Here is a 22,203-nt window from a genome sequence, read left to right as displayed (position 1 = left end):
GCCCCGTACGGCCAAGGACGGAAGAAATTGTGTGTGACGATGCTTCGAGTGGTTGTTTGACGTCAATTAAATTGGATAAATGCCTGAAAACTAGTTTGTGTTCACCTTACCCTGCCTCTGGCTCTGGCTCTGGCACCTGCCACCTGCCACCTGCCACCTGCTGCTTAGCCTATTACGTCGATTACATGACACAAAATCAATCATTAACATTTGTAAATGTTGCCGTTGCCCCAAAACACACATGTCCCGGCTCCAGCTCTGTTTACGTCGCGGGATCGGGATCGGAATCGGTATTCGGATTGGTATCGGATATATACTTATTTGGTAACCTGTCGCGCGGAGGAGACGGAGACCCCACACCACACTGTTTATCTTCGACGGGCCCCCGTTTCGCGGCTGTCGTTAATATGTGTGGTTTTTGTTTATTGTGAAGTTTTAATGGCATTTTGTCAATTATTTGTTAATTTTCATGGCTTATTATGGCATTTTATGCGAGTTTATATGCCCGCTGACATAAGAACCCATTAAATATTTAACGATCTTTATTGCCAACAATAATTGATTTGTTCAGCATAAGATAATTATATATAACGCATTTAATACCGAGTTGGGCGAGGGCGCAGGCGGCGGGGCACAGACCATAAAAGGCGAAAATTAATTTTATTTTGCAGACAGGCCGTAAAATGATTATCGGTGGCCGATGGTTGCATCAACCAATTTCGATTCGAGTTGCCCGCTGCTGGCCATGATAGCGAGAATTTGGCCAACATTTGGCCTCATAACCCCTTTCGTTCAATATTTGGTATTGAGTCATTAAGTTGTGTGCAATGCTGATAGGATGGCAGAAGAGGAAAGATCTCTCTGACTTTTCTTTTCCTTCAATCTATCTATCTATCTGATCTATTGCTATGTTCTTTAAAGGTATCACAGGTTAAGGTCCTAAAGACACAGCCAAAGGCAAACATATACAAAACGAGGGGGAACGTTGTGATACTAAGTCAGTATGGCTCTCCTCCGGCAGACGCCGCTAATATTAAACGACACGACAAAGAGTGCGTGCGAGAGAGACAGAAAATCAGTCTGAGCGTGACGTCGGGCGCTGCGTAGCCACTGCAAATTGATTTGTTCCTATTGGCTATAAAAATGATCTGATCTGATCCAGATTCAGCAATCTGATAGATATGGTCATTATCTATGATTCTGCGTTTTTAGTTTTCTCGAATGTGCAATATTGTGGATGCAACAGATTTTCGTCTTTTGTGTGGGCGGAAGGGGGTGGGGCGAAAGTTTGAGATACACGTTTTATAGTAAGATCTAACAGGAGTGCGGATACCAAATTTGGTTACTCTAGCCTTAATAGTCTCTGAGATTTTTGAATATCCCCAGATTTTCGTCCTTTGCGGGGGCGGAAGGGGGTGTGGCGAAATTTTGAAACAAACTCGTCTCGGTCCGATATATTAGGAGTGTGGATACCAAATTTGGTTGCTCTAGCTTTTGTAGTCTCTGAGATCTAGGCGCTAATGTTTTACTCTAAGCAAAGCCGCCTATGCTACGTGTGTGTTAGAGAGAGACAGGGCGAGAAAAAATGAAATTGTTTTCTTGATGCTGGCTATAATAATTATACGATCTGGTTCAGATTTTGCACTCTAGAAGATATAGTCATCTTCTACGATTCTGCGTTTTTAGTTTTCTCGTATCTTTAAAATTGTGGATGCCACAGATTTTCGCCCTTTGTGGGGGCGGAAGTGAGCGGGGCAAAGTTTTGAAATATTCTTGTAGCAGTGACATATCACAGAAGTCTGGATCCAAAACATCGTTGCTCTCGCTCTTATAGTCTTTGAGCACTAGGCGCTGAAGGGGACGGACAGACGGACAGACGGACGGACGGACAGACGGACAGACAGACATGGCTCAATCGACTCGGCTATTGATGCTGATCAAGAATATATATACTTTATGGGGTCGGAAACGATTCATTTTGGACGTTACACACATCCACTATTACCACGAATCTAATATACCCCAATACTCATATTGAGTATCGGGTATAAAAAGAAACAAATAAACATACTCGTACAAACGAAACCATAAACTGAGTTTTGGGGCATTGAACTGCAGGAAATAAGCCAAATAACAGTCGGGGAACAGTTGTCAGATACGAAACATATGTAAGCCTCTTAAAATATACATATGTATATATTTATATGCATGGCAAAAAAAACATGTGCATATTGTATGATATATGGCCAATGACTGCCGCAGCAGAAGCAGCAGCAGCAGTAGCCTCTTGAATTGCCAACATCAAAGTCGGCTGGGTATCTGTAGAGTGCGCATCCACTCAGCCACCCACACACACGCACACAAAGACACACATAAATACGAGCATAGCTGAGTGCGGCCCACAATTGCTTTTCAATTAGCCGGGCACTCTCAGCCTGACCGATGGGGAGGGAGGAGGATCTGGACGTGCGATCTGCTTGATGCGGCAGAGGTGGCGCGTGGCAGTGATTTATCGCCGAATTCAATTAGAGCCACTTCAGCCGCACACAGACCTCTGGCCATCCGCAAAGGCGAAGGTCAATCCATTGACCCATTGGCCAAAGATCCAATCAAGATCCTTCGCCTAAAAGAGTCTTCGCTTAACTCGTTCTATGCTCCACTTATGGGTCGTCATTCCAACCCATCGCAAAGGCATAGCCTGGACTATGATCATCTTTCAGCTGTGGCATCGAATCATTGATTTGTCAGACTCCAATCTCCAATCAATGGCGTGATCTGGTTGGATGGCTCCATTCAATTTTCCTGCCAATTGATGGACTGTGCCGCTCTTTCAGCTCAACTTTTCCAATTGCTTTCGGTTTCACAACGGATCCAGAATAACTTCAACAGTCATCGAGGGAGAGGCAACTTCGTCATTGCGATTATCACGATCTGGCTCTTGCTCTTATGATCTGCCTCCCGAACGGTGGTCTTTTTTTTCAAGTTTATTAACATGACACGCGGTCCCCTCGCTTGCCCACGATTCCCCGTTCCCAGAATTGCACGTATTCCGTTTTTCTGATCTTGAAAAGTGCATTTCATTACCCACATCTGTGTGGACACACAAACACGTATGTACATATATGTCAACACGATTGATACTCACATTTAGTGACAGCTTCTTCATTGCGTAGTACAAACTCTGTCTGCGATGATTGTTATACCCGATACTCAAAATGAGTATTGGGGTATATTAGATTTGTGGTAAAAGTGGATGTGTGTAACGTCCAGAAGGAATCGTTTCCGACCCCATAAAGTATATATATTCTTGATCAGCATCAATAGCCGAGTCGATTGGGCCCTGTCTGTCTGTCTGTCTGTCCGTCTGTCCGTCTGTCCGTCTGTCCGTCAGTCCGTCTGTCCGTCCCCTTCAGCGCCTAGTGCTCAAAGACTAAAAGAGCTAGAGCAACGATGTTTTGGATCCAGACTTCTGTGATATGTCACTGCTACAAAAATATTTCAAAACTTCGCCCCGCCCACTTCCGCCCCCACAAAGGACGAAAATCTGTTGCATCCACAATATTAAGGATACGAGAAAACTAAAAACGCAGAATCATAGATAACGATCATATCTATCAGATTGCTGAATCTGGATCAGATCAGATCATTTTTATAGCCAAAAGGAACAAATCAATTTGCACTGGCTACGCAGCGCCCGACGTCACGCTCAGACTGATTTTCTGTCTCTCTCGCACGCACTCTTTGTCGTGTCGTTCAATATTAGCGGCGTCTGCCGGAGGAGAGCCATACTGACTAAGTATCGGGTATAACTGTAGAGTTGCGGTGTCCGCAGCAACTCACAACGTTCCCCCTCGTTTGAGTTTGAGTTTGAGTTCGTGTTTGTTCGTTGGTTGGGGTCTCAGATCTCTTTGAGAGCGCGGAGTTTGTTTTTTGTTTGGTTTTCCAATTATTGTATAATGCTGGAGTGTAATGTTTGGCTAAGTACTTGCGTTTGTTTGCTGTTTAAGTACTTTGTACAGTATGTGTGTAACACAGTTTTGTTTGGACTAAGTTTTCTTTATATTTGTATTTGTAAGTTGCTTTTGCCGCAGATGTTTTGGGGTTTATCTAAAATATTACAGAATATCCAGAAATTAGTTTTCAATTGGGGCTTTGCTTCACTCCATTCCGATTTGTTGGATTTTCATGTACTAATTCGATTAAAGTCCCTGTTCGACAGCGGATCGGATCCAATTCAAGATCATTTGCATTATAAATAAATGTGCACCTCAGATGCTCATGTGCTAAATGGCATTTGTTATACTGCCGCCCGATCGCTGATTGTCATTTATTGTTATTAATGTTGCTGTGGCTGTGGCTGCTGCTGTTGCCGACTTTTGTTGATTAAAATCATTTATGCATTGAATGGCCAAATGGGAGGGAAAGGACAGAAAGGCGGCTGATATGGCTCGCAACACACTGCCACTTCGGCTGTGTGGCCAATGCTGCAGTGTAGTTGTTGCCGTTGCCGCTGCTGTTGCTGTTGCTGTTACTGTGGCCGCTGTTGATGTTGATTTATTTAGCCGGTCCGATCGCTTCGTTTGCTGCATTTAAAATGTCGGAAGTGTTTGCACGCAAAAAGTAAATAAATACCAGCATACAAATGCACATGGGATATCGAATATATATATATATTGATATTTATGTGCTGCAGTACATACACAGAACATACACTATATGTATGTACATATATTTCCTGTTGCATACGCACATTTGTGAGATGAGGAGAAGGAGGAGGCGCAGCAATAGAGACGCCGCGCCGGCGATTTTGATGATTTCGAGGAAATGTCCAAGACATTCCAATAAATTCCGTCAATAACAAAAAACAAAAAAATCAAAAGAAGAAAAAAAACGGCAACAGCAACAGCCACAGCCTCTCAGCGGACCCTTGTCCCTGTTTCGGTGCTGTGGCATCACTTATGACATCATCTGCGGATCAATATCGATCGAATATCAACGAAAGTTGTTCTGCCGCACCCTTGACAACGCCACACACCAAACAGAATGAAACAAAAAGGTCCGAGACTCCAGATACTCACACACAAGAATGTTAAGTGTGTCTGTGTGGGCTTTGTGTTGCTGCTCCTGTTGCAAGGTGGCAACATCAATGCGAAACAAACAACAACAGCAGAGCAGCAAGGGCCAGCATTGATATGGCTATATGCGAGAGAAAGACCAGGGCGGCAAAGATGACGATGAAGCAGCAGCAGGTAGCTCCGTTCCGTACCCGTTTTTAGCCCTATGGCAATTCGGTGAACAGTCGGACGCACGGACAGACGAACGGCCGGTTTGAGTATGGACCTGAGCACACAAGATTACAGATTAAAGCGGTTCCGATAAGCAATTGGTACTTTGTATGGCCCGTGGGACATGGGGACTTTCGATGGCCAAGCGATAGGTCACTCTCTTGGCTAATCGCGATTTTTTTAATTTTTCATCATTTAACGAGAATTATCGCGGTTATTTTCCACTCACACACCACACACTTGTTTAAATTCCATCTTTTTTATTTTGTACATTTAGTCGTAATTTTTTTTTAATTGCTGGCAATCTTGAAAGCTGCTCCAAAATCGAGTTTCAGTTTCAGTTTAAATATTTAAACATTTATTACATTTTCGTAATTTTGGGGCTGTGGTTTGTTTGGTTTTTTTAGAAGCAATTTTTTTTGGTGACCGGCACCGCTTGGTACTGCAGCACGGCACGCGTTCTACAGATTGCACGAACGTGTGTATAACTTGACGATGATTACACTCTCTTTCCCCCCACTTTGTCACTTACACTATCTCTCCTTCTCTCTCTCTCTGTTTCTCTGTAGAGAAGTATCTCAATGGGCACTTGATTTTTATTTATTGCCGCCGCACTTTGCCACTACAGCGAAAATCGGAATCGGAAACTGAATCGGAATTGTATTCGGAAACTGTATCTGTATCTGAATGTTCAAGCTGTTCGGCGGCTCTCGATTCGATGTTTACTTGTTGCTGCGTCTTAAAGGACTACGAGGCGTTCGGCGGTAACATTGTATTATAAGCGGGCCAGAAGCAGAAAGAGCAGCCGCAGCAGCAGCAGCAGCAGCCGCAACAGCAGCACCACCAGAGCGAGGCAGCGTCGATACACACACAGATACTGCGCTCTCAGTGACTCACAGATACAAGTATCTGACCCAAGCATCTGTGCCACGCGCGCGTGTGTGTGTGTAAGTGATCCGTTTGCCTGCTGCTGCGCGCTCTCTTTCACTTGTAACTGTTCTCCGCCTTCTGGTGAGGGTTTGTGGGAAAAAGATTTCCCCTCTGTATTATTAATCATTTATTTATTCGATTGCTAATCAACGCAATTATCTCCAACCTGTAATTGCAGAGCAATCGCAGTCCATTGTCTCCATGTGGCATGTGGGAAAATTGGCCCAAAACTCAGGCGAACAGTGACTCGACACTTTCCCGTGCCACCCGGAACTGTACCTGCACTTTACACCCTTTCCGAACTAGAGAAAAGATTCCATCCCAATTAGAAAATCGTATTGCACGAGTCTCAATCTCAATTGACACATTAACATGTCCCCGTACTGTAGATCGAGAGTAGATCGTCACTCGTCATCCAATTACGATTACATTGGATTCTCGATTAATCTGATTTGCGCAGCCCCGAGGGCCGCCGCCATTCCCTGGACATTCCCCTCAAGCGACGCTAATAATATTATTAAACAGAACCGAATCCAATTAATGCCCCATTTTGGTCACTGCCATATTGAGTTATCGCTCCAGTGTTGTCAATCGTTAGTCCTTAGTGGTTAGTCGCGTAATTTGCATAATTCAGAGCCAGCAATGGGGGGCGGGGACTTGTACTTATTCTGAACGACGATGATTCATTCTAGGAAAGTATATATATAGTAAAGGCAACCGATTCTGGTCTGATGAGCTCGTGAGGTAGCTCAAAGGGGGCCTAGCTAAGGCCACCGGACGGGTCGCGGGTTGCGGATAGCGAACGGCCTACCTCGGTAGGTCAGCTGCGAATAAGCGGGCATCCCTCACGGGAGAGTACCGAAATAAGCAGTCCCGGACAGCCAGCGGGTGTTAGCTAGGTAGCAGCACTGACGATGCGCTTGTGGTGCCGCCTCAATAAGTAGCTCACACACTCCCATCCATACACAATAACTACCCACATCCCAACCCCCACACCCACCTCACACCGGGCCGGCCTAATTGTGTTCCTCGACCCGTGCCGAGAGTCAGCCTGGCTGGGGGCCCGGTATAAAAACTAGCCCAGTCGCTAACGGAGGGCTCAGGGACTTGGCAGCCCCCTGTTCTAATGATGCCTTACCCGGGCAACGTGGATCTCTGCCCGGGCTGACCTTTCCCTTTCTCTGCATCTCGTGGGAACAGGATGTATAACAAGAACAAAAACCAAAAAACAAACAAAAAAACAAATGAGTGCGGCGCTCCCCAAATGCCAACTGGGAGCAATCCCAAGCTCGGAAAGGCAGCGGCCCAAAGGCCTGGCCCAGCCGGCTCTATAGTAGGGAATACCTGCAAGGTGGAAGGTGCCTGTGCGAACCCAAAGGGGGTCCCATCCCGAATCCGGTGTGGGTGGCAAGGTAACTCCCGAAGCTGACACCTTGGAAGGAAAGCTAAGCAATATTGCGGCTGCCCGACCTTCTGGTAAAGCGGAGGGGGTTGACTTGCCGTCGACAAGCGCCCAAGCCAGACGATACACATATGCCGAAAAGAGGAGTGCAGGGCACATACTACGTCGGCAACACGCCAGCAGTGAAGCCAGCCCATCAGCCGACTGGCTGAAGAAGGTGGAATGGGCTTCGGCCGTGCTCCCGGAGTTCACCTTAGAACAGAAAAAGGTGGCTCCCCAAGCCAAGAGGCAGCGCTCGCAGGAGACACCGGGACCGGTAGCAAAGCGCTCCAGAGTGCTGCCAAATGTCTCCTTTGCGCAGATTGCCAAGGAGAGGATTGGTGTCCTCGACAGAGGCAGCGCAGAGGGTAGAATCCCAAGGAGTCAGTGGAAGTGGGTGGAAGCGGCACTGGCCGACCGCTGCTTCGAACTCCTCGACAAAGACCCTGGACCTCCGCCAGTCTGCAAGGACATGGGGTGGTTCCAGGGCAATGTTAAGATAATTGCCCGCGAAGACAAGCGCTCTGTAAAGCTTTATAAAGCGGCGGTAGCGCAGGTCGGCGAGGTCTATTCTGGGGCGAAACTCGTCGCAGTCGACTGGAGCGAGGTGCCCAGCAGACCGAGGGCCAGAATTTGGGTGCCGGCTACCTTTAAGGAGCCAGAACGCATCCTCAAGATGCTGCAGAGATGCAACCCAGGACTACCAACTTCAGATTGGAAGGTAGCCAAGGTTGAGACGACACAAGGGCCGACTAACCAGGCAGTGCTCGTTCTCAATAAAGAGTCGCTGGCCCCGATAGAGGCAGCAAAAGGAGAGCTAAACTTCGGCTTCAGCTCGGTCACCATCAAGGTGTACAAATCGGACGCGGCGGCCGCGGCGCTTCCTGTCGTCAACCCAGACGTGCAGGATGTCGCTGCGGAGATCGAAGCGCCTGACGACGAGCTGGAGCCAGACCAGGAAGGCTTCTCCTCAGAGACAGAGCTGATGCTCGACTTTGAGTCAATGTGCCGAGAGAGAGTCTCAGATGACTCGGACGCGGACATCACGGTGGTGGAGAATCTTGAAGATGGTCCTAAGGATCCTTTAAATAAATCTCCACCACTGTAAAGCAGCATCGGCTGCTCTCATACTCCGCCTAGACGCAAGCGGAGCCGACGTAGTCCTGATCCAGGAGCCTTGGGTGGTAGGAGGCAAGGTCTGTGGATTGGGGACGAGGGAATACAAGATCATTGTATCCCAAAATGAAGGTAAAATCAGTACCTGCATACTTGCTAGAAAGCACCTAAATATCTTTCTGCTCCATAATTATAGCGATGGCGATAACACGGCGGTAAGCCTAGAACTAAAAGGGAATCATCTCAGGCTGGTGGCGTCCTATATGGCCCACGAGGAGGATGATCCTCCGAACGACCTTGTTCGCAAAATAGCCAGCGACAGCGAAAGGAAGGACAAAGACCTACTTATAGGTTGCGATGCCAACGCCCACCACACCCAATGGGGGAGCACGGACACGAATGTAAGGGGTGAGTCACTGTTCAGCTTCATCCTGAACTCAAATTTATTCATATGCAATCGGGGTAACGACCCCACATTTATAATTAAAAATCGGCAGGAGGTCATTGACCTCACGCTAGTGTCAAGCAAACTGCTGGACACAATCAAGAGCTGGAGAGTCCTAGGAGACCACTCCTTCTCGGACCACAGGTATATCGAGGCGATATTATCCTTCGATATTCCCAAACCAACCGACTATATCAACCCCAGAAAAGCCAACTGGGAAAAATATAACACAACCCTGGAGGAGCTAATTGCCCGAACACTGAAGACAACCTAAACCGTCTTGTGAACAGGTTTACGGATGCGTGCAACAAAGCCTTCAAGGCAGCATGCCCTTCTACCAGACCAAGGGGGAAGAAGAAAACTCCCTGGTGGTCTAAGCAACTAGACACCCTTCGTAGAACTTGTAGGACTCTATTCAATAGAGCCACAAGAACTAAGGAGGATACTCACTGGGCAGACTATAAAACCAGTCTAGCACTATACAAAAAGGAAACGAGGAAGGCTAAAAGAGCCTCCTGGCAAAAATATTGCTCCGAAATCGAGGAAACTTCGGAGGCCGCAAGACTCCGGAAAGTTGTCTCAAAAACTACCCCCTCTGTAGGTTACCTCAAAAAGAATGATGGCACGTGGACCAACTCTAGTGAGGAGTCCCTACACATTCTGCTCGACACGCATTTCCCCGGATGCACATCCACCGAGCCGTCACACCTCCCAGGAGAGGGATCGGTAGAATCGATGGACCATATCCTTACAAAACGGAACATAAGTTGGGCAGTAAACAGCTTCAACCCGTTTAAATCGCCAGGCCCGGACCAGGTAATCCCGGCCCAACTTCAGAAGGCCGGGGAGACGGCCATCAACTGGCTACATAGTATCTTCAGGAAGATACTGGCGGTATGTACAATACCGCAATCGTGGCTTAAGGCTAGGATAGTTTTCATCCCTAAAGCAGGCAAAGCCTCACACTCAACCCCGAAAGACTTTAGACCAATCAGTTTATCGTCTTTCCTTTGAGAGACTTATCGGGTTACAATTACGGACTACCATAAGTCCCCAGCTGTACTCAAGTGCGCAGCATGCCTACCGGAAAGGAAAATCCACGGAAACGGCACTTCACGAAGTGATCTCGAGTGTAGAAAAATCCCTGCATCTCAAAGAATACTCACTAATAGCTTTTCTCGATATCGAGGGAGCCTTCAACAACGTCACACCGGGCGCCATTACAGAAGCCCTGACTGACCTGGGGGTGGACCGTCACTTGGTGATGCTCATTGATCAATTGCTCATACGCAGGACGGTGACATCATCGATGGGATCGTCCACCCAGTCAAGGTATGTCAACAGAGGAACCCCGCAAGGGGGAGTTCTGTCTCCTCTTCTATGGAACATTGCAGTCAATAAGATTCTATGCGACCTGGAAGAGGGGGGCTGTAAAGTAGTGGCATACGCGGATGACGTTGCAATTATCTTTGCGGGGAAATACCCCCAAACACTATGCGACCTAATGACCGCAAAGCTTGCTCGATTGTCCGAATGGACACAATCGCGCGGATTGGGACTAAATCCCTCGAAAACGGAACTCGTGTTATTCACAAAAAAATACAACGTCCCGCCCCTCAACCCCCCAACACTAAACGGATACAGGCTCTCCTTCAGCGACAGTGCCAGTTACTTAGGGTTGGTAATTGACAAAAAGCTTAGCTGGAACCTGAATGTCAAGGATAGAGTGAGGAAGGCAACGACAGCACTCTATACTTGCAAAAAAGCTATCGGCCTAAAGTGGGGCATGAACCCAAGCATAGTCCGATGGATATATCTGGCAATAGTCAGACCTATAATACTCTACGGAGTTACTGTCTGCTGGCCTGCCCTAACAAAAAGGACAATCACCAATCAGCTGGGCAAGGTTCAGCGAACAGCCGCCCTCTGCATCAGAGGAGCTCTTCGAACTACACCAAATGATGCGCTAAACGCCATGTTATGCCTTCAGAGCTTTGACTTTGCAGGAAAGGAGCAGGCAGAAATGGCAGCAATACGTCTTAGGGACTCTGAACAATGGGTACCCCAGAACATAGGTCACTCATCTATACTAAATAAAAACGAGGGGGAACGTTGTGAGTTGCTGCGGACACCGCAACTCTACGGTTATACCCGATACTAAGTCAGTATGGCTCTCCTCCGGCAGACGCCGCTAATATTAAACGACACGACAAAGAGTGCGTGCGAGAGAGACAGAAAATCAGTCTGAGCGTGACGTCGGGCGCTGCGTAGCCACTGCAAATTGATTTGTTCCTATTGGCTATAAAAATAATCTGATCTGATCCAGATTCAGCAATCTGATAGATATGGTCATTATCTATGATTCTGCGTTTTTAGTTTTCTCGAATGTGCAATATTGTGGATGCAACAGATTTTCGTCCTTTGTGTGGGCGGAAGGGGGTGGGGCGAAATTTTGAGATACACGTTTTATGGTAAGATCTAACAGGAGTGCGGATACCAAATTTGGTTACTCTAGCCTTAATAGTCTCTGAGATTTTTGAATATCCCAGAAACAAACTCGTCTCGGTCCGATATATTAGGAGTGTGGATACCAAATTTGGTTGCTCTAGCTTTTGTAGTCTCTGAGATCTAGGCGCTAATGTTTTACTCTAAGCAAAGCCGCCTATGCTACGTGTGTGTTAGAGAGAGACAGACAGACAAATGAAATTGTTTTCTTGATGCTGGCTATAATAAAAATACGATCCAATTCAGATTCCGCAGTCTTAAAGATATGGTCATTCTCTACAATTCTACGTTTTTGCCACAGATTTTCGTCCTTTGTGGGGGCGGAAGTGGGCGGGGCGAAGTTTTGAAATATTTTTGTAGCAGTGACATATCACAGAAGTCTGGATCCAAAACATCGTTGCTCTAGCTCTTATAGTCTTTGAGCACTAGGCGCTGAAGGGGACGGACAGACGGACAGACAGACATGTCTCAATCGACTCGGCTATTGATGCTGATCAAGAATATATATACTTTATGGGGTCGGAAACGATTCCTTTTGGACGTTACACACATCCACTTTTACCACAAATCTAATATACCCCAATACTCATTTTGAGTATCGGGTATAACAACATGGTCCCAGCAAGAACGGACTATCAAGTTCCTCATAGAGACGATTGGCTCGAGGGACTCCCCGGCCCAGACGGGGCCATAAGCATCTTCACGGATGGCTCAAAACTGGACGGCAGGGTTGGAGGAGGAATCTACTCTGAACAACTTAACATAAGGCGATTGCCTTCCGGATCACTGTAGCGTCTTCCAAGCGGAAGTTACAGCAATCAGGGAGGCTCTGTACTGCCTTCACACGGTTACCACCACGGCAACCAATCTAAACATCTACAGCGACAGCCAAGCTGCGATCAGGTCACTTAACGCGATCTCCTCGAACTCGGCTACTGTGGCGAAGTGCCGCAGATCTCTTCACGAGATGGCTCAGCAATTTGCTATCAGCCTTATATGGGTCCCGGGCCACCGGGATATCGAGGGCAACTGCATAGCGGACGAGCTGGCCAGATCTGGCACTACAACCCCCCTTCTCCAAGATAAGGAGGATATTTGTATGCCTATGGCCACCTGCAAGCTCATCATAAAGGAGCAGTACACGCGACTGATAGACAACAAGTGGCAAATAGGGCCACGTTGTCGCACAGCTCGGCAAACATGGCCGACCATAGATAAGAAGCGCACCTCAGAGCTCTGCAAACTAGGCAGGGAAAGGTGCAGCGCAGTCATACGTTCCCTCACAGGACACTGGCTAGTAGGCACCCACGCAAACAGGCTGGGTGCCCCATACAATGATTTCTGCCGCAGCTGCAGAGACGAGGACGAAGAGGAAACAGTGGAACACCTGTTCTGTTCCTGTCCAGCTCTCAGCAGAAGGAGGCTGCATCACTTGGGCTCTGCCTTTCTGAACGACATCTCGGAGATGTCCACGCTATGTCCCAGAAAGATCGTCAACTTTATAAGGGCATCTGGATGGGACAACTGTTGACATGAAGTCTCATCTGCAGGGAGGGAATGATCCCAAGCGGTATCACAACGGGTCGAAACCGGCCTAAGTGTGCTGGGCTCCGAGCGAGCTTGGCGGCCGTCTCTACCTAACCTAACCTAACCTAAAGGCAACCGATGAATGGATCAAATATAGGTAGTATGCACTCGTCTGAAGGGATTCCTCAGGCTGGGATGTTTTTCTCCCCATATGTATATGCCCTTTCAAATGAATGAATTACTTATTATGATGGTAGTTCCCGATATGGTAATGCTGTTATACAAGTTGCTCGACAGGTCGCAGACATGCAACGATCTATTTAATACTCTTTGTGAGTGTAAGCTGTATGGTAGTAGAGTGGAAAGGCAGACAGATATATTCATATCTTCCGTAACCGGTTAGGAAAGTTCCTATCCAAACTATTCCACGCTCCGAATGGTATGCAACAAGAAATTTGATTGAGAAATATAATGACTGTATTTATGAGTTTTCCAGGAAGTTTTTAGAGGGATAGGTCATGCTACGATGCTACGAAAGAAATGCATATAAGAGTACATATTTCCCACAGGAAATGTGGGCTTCGCTTCGCTTCCCATCTCTTATACTACGACCTGCTCTGCTTTAATAGAACGATCAATGGTAGAGCAATGCTTTCCCACGCACCACGAACCTGATGTGATCAATGAGTGTAAATTGAATGAATGGTGCTGGTGGTGGTGGTGGTGGTGGTGGTGGTGGAACACCCATTACAGATTTAAATAACGGAACCGGAAATCACCGCCAGTGAATCTTGACTCGCACACCCACACAAACACACACACAGAGACATGTCGGCAACTTCAACTACAACCAAATATGCGCTAATAAAAATGAACACGTCTGAATTTTTACAATCAAAAAGAGAACAAACGAGGGGGAACGTTGTGAGTTGCTGCGGAGACCGCAACTCTACAGTTATACCCGATACTAAGTCAGTATGGCTCTCCTCCGGCAGACGCCGCTAAAATTAAACGACACGACAAGGAGTGCGTGCGAGAGAGACAGAAAATCAGTCTGAGCGTGACGTCGGGCGCTGCGTAGCCAGTGCAAATTGATTTGTTCCTTTTGGCTATAAAAATGATCTGATCTGATCCAGATTCAGCAATCTGATATATATGATCATTATCTATGATTCTGCGTTTTTAGTTTGCTCGTATCCTCAATATTGTGGATGCAACAGATTTTCGTCTTTTGTGGGGGCGGAAAGGGGTGGGCGAAATTTTGAGATAAACGTTTTATAGTGAGATCTAACAGGAGTGCGGATACCAAATTTGGTTACTCTAGCCTTAATAGTCTCTGAGATTTGTGAATATCCCCAGATTTTCATCCTTTGCGGGGGCGGAAGGGGGTGTGGCGAAATTTTAAAACAAACTCGTCTCGGTCCGATAGATTAGGAGTGTGGATACCAAATTTGGTTGCTCTAGCTTTTGTAGTCTCTGAGATCTAGGCGCTAATGTTTTACTCTAAGCAAAGCCGGCTATGCTACGTGTGTGTTAGAGAGAGACAGGGCGAGAAAAAATTAAATTGTTTTCTTGATTCTGGCTATAATAATTATACGATCTGGTTCAGATTAGACGCCGCTAATATTAAACGACACGACAAGGAGTGCGTGCGAGAGAGACAGAAAATCAGTCTGAGCGTGACGTCGGGCGCTGCGTAGCCAGTGCAAATTGATTTGTTCCTTTTGGCTATAAAAATGATCTGATCTGATCCAGATTCAGCAATCTGATATATATGATCATTATCTATGATTCTGCGTTTTTAGTTTTCTCGTATCCTCAATATTGTGGATGCAACAGATTTTCGTTCTTTGTGGGGGCGGAAGGGGGTGGGGCGAAATTTTGAGATATACGTTTTATAGTGAGATCTAACAGGAGTGCGGATACCAAATTTGGTTACTCTAGCCTTAATAGTCTCTGAGATTTGTGAATATCCCCAGATTTTCATCCTTTGCGGGGGCGGAAGGGGGTGTGGCGAAATTTTAAAACAAACTCGTCTCGGTCCGATATATTAGGAGTGTGGATACCAAATTTGGTTGCTCTAGCTTTTGTAGTCTCTGAGATCTAGGCGCTAATGTTTTACTCTAAGCAAAGCCGGCTATGCTACGTGTGTGTTAGAGAGAGACAGGGCGAGAAAAAATTAAATTGTTTTCTTGATTCTGGCTATAATAATTATACGATCTGGTTCAGATTTTGCACTCTAGAAGATATAGTCAGCTTCTACGATTCTGCGTTTTTAGTTTTCTCGTATCGTCGAAATTGTGGATGCCACAGATTTTCGCTCTTTGTGGGGGCGGAAGTGGGCGGGGCAAAGTTTTAAAATATTCTTGTAGCAGTGACATATCACAGAAGTCTGGATCCAAAACATCGTTGCTCTCGCTCTTATAGTCTTTGAGCACTAGGCGCTGAAGGGGACGGACAGACGGACAGACGGACAGACAGACATGGCTCAATCGACTCGGCTATTGATGCTGATGAAGAATATATATACTTTATGGGGTCGGAAACGATTCCTTTTGGACGTTACACACATCCACTTTTACCACAAATCTAATATACCCCAATACTGATTTTGAGTATCGGGTATAATGAAATTGTTTTCTTGACTCTGGCTATAATAATTATACGATCTGGTTCAGATTTTGCACTCTAGAAGATATAGTCATCTTCTACGATTCTGCGTTTTTAGTTTTCTCGTATCGTCGAAATTGTGGATGCCACAGATTTTCGCCCTTTGTGGGGGCGGAAGTGGGCGGGGCAAAGTTTTAAAATATTCTTGTAGCAGTGACATATCACAGAAGTCTGGATCCAAAACATCGTTGCTCTCGCTCTTATAGTCTTTGAGCACTAGGCGCTGAAGGGGACGGACAGACGGACAGACGGACGGACGGACAGACGGACAGACAGACATGGCTCAATCGACTCGGCTATTGATGCTGATCAAGAATATATATACTTTATGGGGTCGGAAACGATTCCTTTTGGACGTTACACACATCCACTTTTACCAAAAATCTAATATACCCCAATACTCATTTTGAGTATCGGGTATAAATATAATGTCTAGGGGAACTAGGTGCTGGATCGGGAAAGGGGGGAACGCTTGTAAATGGACACGTAAATATTCCTCCCAACGTTCGCTTCGTTCGCTTAAACTATTGACCTTGTAACAATTTCTTTTCACACAAACTTGTGTTTGTCATTTGAGTTGAGGTACGTACTTCCGCGTATAATGCAGGGCCAGGGCCAGGGACTGGGACAGGGCCACCGGCAGCGACTATATACGAATTAATCGTACATGGCCTCAGACCCAGACCCGAGATGTTATTAACCTCAAAGTGGGCCAGGCCAGGCCAACCCCGGTGCCCGGGGTCCGAGAGTAAGACAGACTGAACTTGTAAAAAGGGTGTGAGACCGCTAAAAATATACGCAAACATGGAAGAAAGGTTGGAATCGGGGAAGCCGAAGCTTAAGAGGAGTATATGTACACTTTACAGGTATATTGTTCTCATGCCACATTAAGCTCTAGCACGTTGATTTTGATATAATTTCCCTACCGAGTTACTCGTAAATGGTTAAGCAAAAGCAGATTGCTTTGCTGATTAAGAGATAGAACTTTTGAGGCCAATGGTATGGACTCTATAGGCTTTTAAATGCTTCCGTCTTGGCGTTTGAAAGGGCGCAACAAATGTCTAACCGGCTTACCTTAGGCGCTTGTTTCGGGTTCGATGCGAGCTATGGGCTCCAAACTTTTCGATTGCTTATCGCTCCTCCCGGGGCGGACACCCAGGTGTGGGGGTGATGGTGGTTTGTGGTCGATGGATGTGTTGATTTGGAGCCGAACCGACGGCAGTTTCAGTGTTTCAGTCCTGCGGTGTTTCTCTGGCACTCGGGTTCATCGCCATTTTGTGTGGATTTTGGTCAGGTCTTTATGTGTGCGCTGATAACGCCTAAGAGGCGTCATAGGGGGGCGTGGCCCGGGCACTATCTATGCAACCCACTGTTCTATGGTCGCCGGAGACGAGAGCACTTTTTGTTCACACGCCGCGTGGCTCTCTTTTGCTCTCTTCCTCACTCTCTCCTCTTATCTGCTGTCGGCTTGTGCATGGCTTTGGGGACAGAGCAGAGCAGAGAAGATCAGAGCAGATCAGAGAAGAGGCAAAGCAGAATCGCCGCTTGGACCGAGTGGGGGAGCAATGAATGAAAATTGTTTGTTGAATGATTGTTGAGGGGTGGGGAAGGGGGACGCGACTGATCTACACGCACCACAACCACACTCACACTCAGAGACACAGAGCGCGACGAAACCACTCTCACTCACTTACACACTCCTCCTCTCGTGCACTCTTTCTCTCTTTCTATCACATGCGATAAAGAAGCTGCCTGTTGTGGAGGCGGGCGGGCGCATTTAGTGACATTCAGTGCCAGGAGGGAATCACCACACACACTAACAAACACGTACGTACATATATGTATATATATGTCTGCATATATCTTTGTAAATATATTTCCACATATTTGACACTCGGCGGCAGTGGCAGCGGCGTCGGCGTCGGCGTTGGCGTCGCAGGGGCCGCACAATTCTTACGTTCGCACCGATTATTCACATACATATATTTGGATATATCCCTATGCATACGCGATTCTGGGTAATTTTACAAAATATTCACCCTGCACAAAATAAATATGCGCTAAATCTATATATCATTCGATATCTGTAGACAAGGCAATGGGCACGACACGGATTCAGATTCGTATACGATCGGATCGCGAAAAAGTGCACCGAATGTTAAAGGATTTTCCACCGCAGCCAAAGAAATGGGAAAAACCCCAAGCCGCATGAGAAGCGAAAGCAGACTAACTTCAAAACTCAAATGTCAAAATGCTGGGACCGTTCTGGCAGAGCGCCGGACGGACAGAGCCCATGCACATCGCACAGATACATCGTCACATACGACGATCCATACATATATGTGAGGGGACGAGGGTTGATTGAACAATATGCCCAGCAGCCTAGCAATCAATTGCAGTCTGCGATCAGAAAATATCCCAAATTTCAGGTGCAGTTGTCACCCTACGCTTGAAATTTTGTTGTTTCCATAACGAAGAACTCTCGAATCACCCCTCGCCTGTATATAGAACGTTTCTTGCTCGAAAAGCACGCATGTGCCAGCGGTTTATATCGTTTTGTTTCGTGTTTGCTTTTGTATGTGTGTCTCTCAGACAATGCGGCCTCAAATCAGGCCCCCACTCGCCGCTTCTTTCCCCGAGACTCGCTGGCGGAGACAAGCGCCTCTAATGGGGTCTTTAGACGAACAAAGGAAGTAACCAGGGGGGTGATAAGGCCCCATCCATATCCAAGTTCCCCATCCAAAAGCGAGAGCTGCAGTCATGGTCGTTGCTTGGGTTATCGCAGTGTTTAGCCCCCTGCCGTTTTACTCGGCGATCAGACGACGCCCCTGGCCACTGACGCTGGGCTTACCGTGTCATACACACACAAACACGAGCGCACTCATTGAAATTGAAATTGAAATTGAAGAATTTCACTGTAAGTCATGCGCTCAGGCAAAAGAAGCGCGAGCATCACGAGCTAAAAGAAACTCTCTCCATATGGGCGGCAGCAGGTCCGCCCACACGACACTCCTAAAAGTGCAGAAGCAGCAGGAATTCGAGCTCCCACTGGAGATCTCCATGATCTTCATTGTACTAAGTACTCGTAAATGCACTGTAAAAGCGTGTGTAAAACGTTTGCGTCGCAAATAATTGCCCGTTTCCGTTCTGTCCGTTCCGTTCCGTCCATCCGACTGTCCGCCCGCAGCACCCGCAGAGCCAGCGACAGATCGTGACTTAATATATATATGTACATAAATTGTAGTAGTAGCTATGCCTACAGAGTACCATACACGAACAATGTAGGCTTGTTCACAATTAGATTTACGATCATTGTGCGCTTGCGCTCGCACTCTGCCCCGCGGCTCGTGTGTCATCCATCACCCCACTTTTCACTGCTCCCCTGCCACTTAATATAATATATAAAACTTTTTTTATGTATTGCACATTCAGGTTTCGTTTTTGGAATACAAATATTACGTATACGACGGCGGGGTGTCAACAAACTTGTAATATGGAACAAGTATGATTCAATGATGTCGGTATGGTATCTCCCTGAATAGAACACTTGCCCTGAGAACGGGACTGAGAACTGGCAGCTGTTCGATGCGATTGACAATCAAGTAGCTGTACCTGTACCTGGGACAAGCTGTTGTGCATACAGCTTATGCAACCTTATGAAATGCAGCCCAGAAGTTTGACTTTGAACGAACGAGATTAAGCTGCACGAGAAACGCAAACGAAGAAAGACAAGAGGAGGATGATGTCTTTAGAGTCTGTGCATAAATAGCATTTTCAAAAAATTCGTTTCTAGTGGCGATGTAATTGAAGCCAGCTCTGAGAAATAATTGCCAAATCGGCAACCACCGCACAAACACAGACAAACAAACAAACACAAACTAACGCCAATCCCCAGCCCAATCTCCATTCAACCGCAAACGATCGAGCATAAATCGATAGGATAGGGTTCTCTAACCGCAGCTTTCAATCCCGTTCCCATCCCATCCCACTAGATCTCGGTCCCGATGGTGGATCGATCCACCATTCTTACTTACCATTCTGAGAGCCCTTAGCAAGCTGCGCGTTCACTTCCTAAATATTGCAAGTATGGATATGGATTCTAACACAAAACTCTGTCGGAGTCCGCAAACGGTTCAAAATGTTTGCAAAACTTCTGTCCAACTGGCTTTTATACCCCTTTTGCATCAATTGGATGCTAGGGCTGCTGTCATGGGCGTGGTGGGGCAGTTGGGTTGTGGCTGGGGCTGTCTCTCTGTCTGCAACTGTGTCTGTGTTGGGCGCTACGTTTTGGTTTGGGGTCGTGGCTTTGGGTTGAGGGTTGGTTGTTGGGTTTTGCATAACACGCGGTTAGTATTGGCCGACTCTGCTGCTGATTACAACGGTCCCAAGACAACGCAAGCGACAAGAAAAGAAAACTGTATAAATTATGGGGTTACATCTCTGAGTATTTGTGGTTAAATGTCTGTTATGGTCATATGATTATGATTAGGTTGATTAAAATGCGCTTCCACTCGTATCGACACTTGGCCCGCAGCTGTGTATTAATGTGCGTCGCCTGCCGAGCGCTGTCCTTCCTCCGTTCGAGGAACATTCCCATTCAATTGCAATTGCGCATACGTCCTGTGGGCGACAGGATGATTCGACTTCACAGCAGCCTGCTCTCAGCAACGCCTTTCAATTTGCTCACAAAGGCACTCATTAGGACCCATCATTATGCACATCGAGATGCGCTTATTGGAATCCTTCGAAGGTTTTCTCCCTTTCACTTTTCAAGCAAACTGAACGACTGAATCCAGGTCGGATTCTTAGAGCTGATTCTGTTCAAATAGATTATATTGAATTGAATTGTTGTTTCTAAATATATTTTTTTTTTATCTTGAAATTATCTATGAAAGTACATAACTTATAGCCGCGACACTTTTATATTTAAATCTTACTTTATTCGGAGTTCGAAATCTTCTTAATTATAAATTTCTAAAATTGTAATTAGCTTGTAAACTTATTTTTTCCATGATGTCCGTGTCCATGACCATGTCCGTGTCCACTTCCGCCGGCACCACCGACAAGCACCGGCTTGACCACAACGACGGGCTTTGGAAGATAGGCCCTCCAGAAGCTGCTTAGGATCCGAAATAAAGGCGGGCTTCGGCTTGATAAGCTTGGATGACAGAGTGGATAGGAGTTGGCTTGGATCCGGAAGGTTGATCGGCTTCAGGGCGACTGCTTTGGACTTGCTGAGAGTGGGCGTGGCCAGGACACAGAGCGTCAGACAGACGGTCGTGGTCAGGAGCAGCAGATAGCTCTTGAGTGGATCCATTGTGAGTGTGGAGGCCACAGAATGTCGACATCTATTTATTGTGAGTGATGCGCGGCCACCGAAGCTCATTGGCATGCACCACAAGCTGCTCGATCTGTGCGAGCATTTATTCAAATTTCATTCGACTGATCGAGGCTCCTCAGCAAGCCGTCGCCAGGCGGAAGGTGGCAGGTGGCGGCATTCCATGTGCTTGTTGTTGCTGCATCGTCGGAAGAATTCCCCATGTGTAATTTGAATTCACAATTATGCGGCAGGGCAGGGTTTTCCTAGTCGTAATTCTGCCCAACTTTTGTTCATGATCGCTCCTAAAGTAGCCAGAAAGTGCTCACTTGATCCGAGTTGCCATTCAGAAGGCGACTCGCCAGATCCAAATCAGACATGACGTCTGTAGCTCTCCCGCATTCGCATGCTTAATGCTTAGCAAGAGTTGACATAATTTCTGATTTTGTTGTTCTACCCCTAGGCTGAAGACGGAAATAGAAATTTCCAGTATTTTATTAAGCCTCATAAATGATTTTCATGTTACAGGTACATATCAAGAAGCAAACAAACTAAACTCGAGTGGTTTTAAATTTTAGAAAATAAATAGCAAATAAAAGTAAATTGAATTCCGATTATATTTTAGAATTTCGCCCGCGACCTATCCTTGTAATATATACGTACTCTGCAACATTTCATCACTAACCATACAGTATATAGATGTGCCAGTTCATACCACGAAAGCGTCACACACTGGCTAGCGCGTTGAGTACCCCAGAGTACTGACGCGTCAACATGAGAGAGAACGCAGAGAGAACATCTTTGCATGTGTGGGTACACACGCAATATATTTCGACAAAAATATGTGATTGTATGCTTTTTCAGATTTTTTTAACTCTCTCAGGTCTGGTTCTTTTTTGCCTCCAGCATGTTTTAGTGTATGGGTGCACATGCATTCTCACGTACTTTGCGTGTGTGTGTTTAGTAT

General features: G+C 46.5%; 1 protein-coding gene across 4 annotated transcripts in view; it reads right to left on the bottom strand.

Annotated features, from left to right (window-relative positions):
- Window positions 1-19,972, bottom strand: part of LOC117185816 (ion transport peptide-like) — a 30,986-nt gene extending 11,014 nt beyond the window's left edge. The window contains exon 1 of one of the 4 annotated variants that reach the window (XM_033397465.1): window positions 19,954-19,972. In XM_033397465.1, the coding sequence (XP_033253356.1) occupies window positions 19,954-19,956 (3 nt within the window). In that variant the 5' untranslated portion in view covers window positions 19,957-19,972. Of the gene's footprint in view, window positions 1-3,145; window positions 3,247-5,817; window positions 6,032-16,993; window positions 17,641-19,953 lie in introns of those variants that run through there. The other 3 variants (XM_033397467.1, XM_033397466.1, XM_033397464.1) reach the window with 3 other exon arrangements.
- Window positions 19,973-22,203: the final 2,231 nt, after the last annotated feature.

Source organism: Drosophila miranda (genome assembly GCF_003369915.1).
Source record: "Drosophila miranda strain MSH22 chromosome Y unlocalized genomic scaffold, D.miranda_PacBio2.1 Contig_Y2_pilon, whole genome shotgun sequence".
NCBI classification, from domain to species: domain Eukaryota; kingdom Metazoa; phylum Arthropoda; class Insecta; order Diptera; family Drosophilidae; genus Drosophila; species Drosophila miranda.
Note: the sequence above shows the minus strand (reverse complement) of the source record. Positions and strands in the feature narration are given on the sequence as shown.